Genomic DNA, 757 nt, shown 5'->3' on the forward strand with positions numbered 1-757 from the left:
ATACCACCTGGGGGGGGGAGCGCGCTGGCGGTCTCGCATTGGGAAAAGGGGATGGGGACGACGAGTAGGGTCAGAGTTACTCTACCTAGCGGCAGCCATAGGAATAGTCTCTCAAACTCTTTTCCCTCTTGGCATCTTACTCGTGAAACAAACGGGATCAGCGAGAGAATAGCAGATGAGGACATCCCTCCCTTCCTAGCGTGGTAGCGTCAGCCCCTGGTGCGGGGGCGGATAAACTAGACTGTTCCACTGAAATTCGCCTTAACTAAAGAGGGGGGGAGGGAACGGCCTGCTCCCTGGTGAGCCCGAACCCAGCTCTCAGACAGCCCCCGCCCTTACCGCCCGCGTGGGCTCGGCCGCTGCGTGTCCCGGGAGCCGTTTGCGGCCGTTGCGTTGCTATGGCGACGGCGGGGCCCGCTCCTCCCTGCCGCCGCGGCGTGTGGCGGCGGCGGCCGGGCGGGCGGGTCTGGTGCGGGGCTCGCCCTAGTGCCGCAGCTGACGGCTCCCGTCGGGAGGATGGCCGCGGCGGGCGGCGGCGTCTCCCCGGCGGCCTCGCGGGGCGACCTCCTGGGGCTGCCGCCGTGGGATCTTGTGGGGGCATTGCGGGAGGGCCCGGAGAACAGACCGTCGGGTATCCTCTGGGGCGCGGGGAGATGCGGCTCCGCGTCGTCCCAGCTCGTCACCCCGCCGGGCCCCGGCCCCACAGCCTCAGCTCTGGCACACGCTGGCTTTGGCGGAGATCGGAGGACAAGGAGTA

At 68.3% G+C, this 757-nt stretch overlaps 1 protein-coding gene across 1 annotated transcript in view; it reads right to left on the reverse strand.

Moving 5' to 3' along the window:
- Positions 1 to 182, reverse strand: part of CBY1 (chibby family member 1, beta catenin antagonist) — a 4,064-nt gene extending 3,882 nt beyond the window's left edge. Inside the window, exon 1 of the mRNA XM_026072563.1 lies at positions 86 to 182. Coding sequence (XP_025928348.1) covers positions 86 to 99 — 14 coding nt within the window. The 5' untranslated portion in view covers positions 100 to 182. The remainder of the gene's footprint in view (positions 1 to 85) is intronic.
- Positions 183 to 757: the final 575 nt, after the last annotated feature.

Source organism: Apteryx rowi, unplaced genomic scaffold (assembly GCF_003343035.1).
Source record: "Apteryx rowi isolate R43461 unplaced genomic scaffold, aptRow1 scaffold_343, whole genome shotgun sequence".
Lineage (NCBI taxonomy): Eukaryota > Metazoa > Chordata > Aves > Apterygiformes > Apterygidae > Apteryx > Apteryx rowi.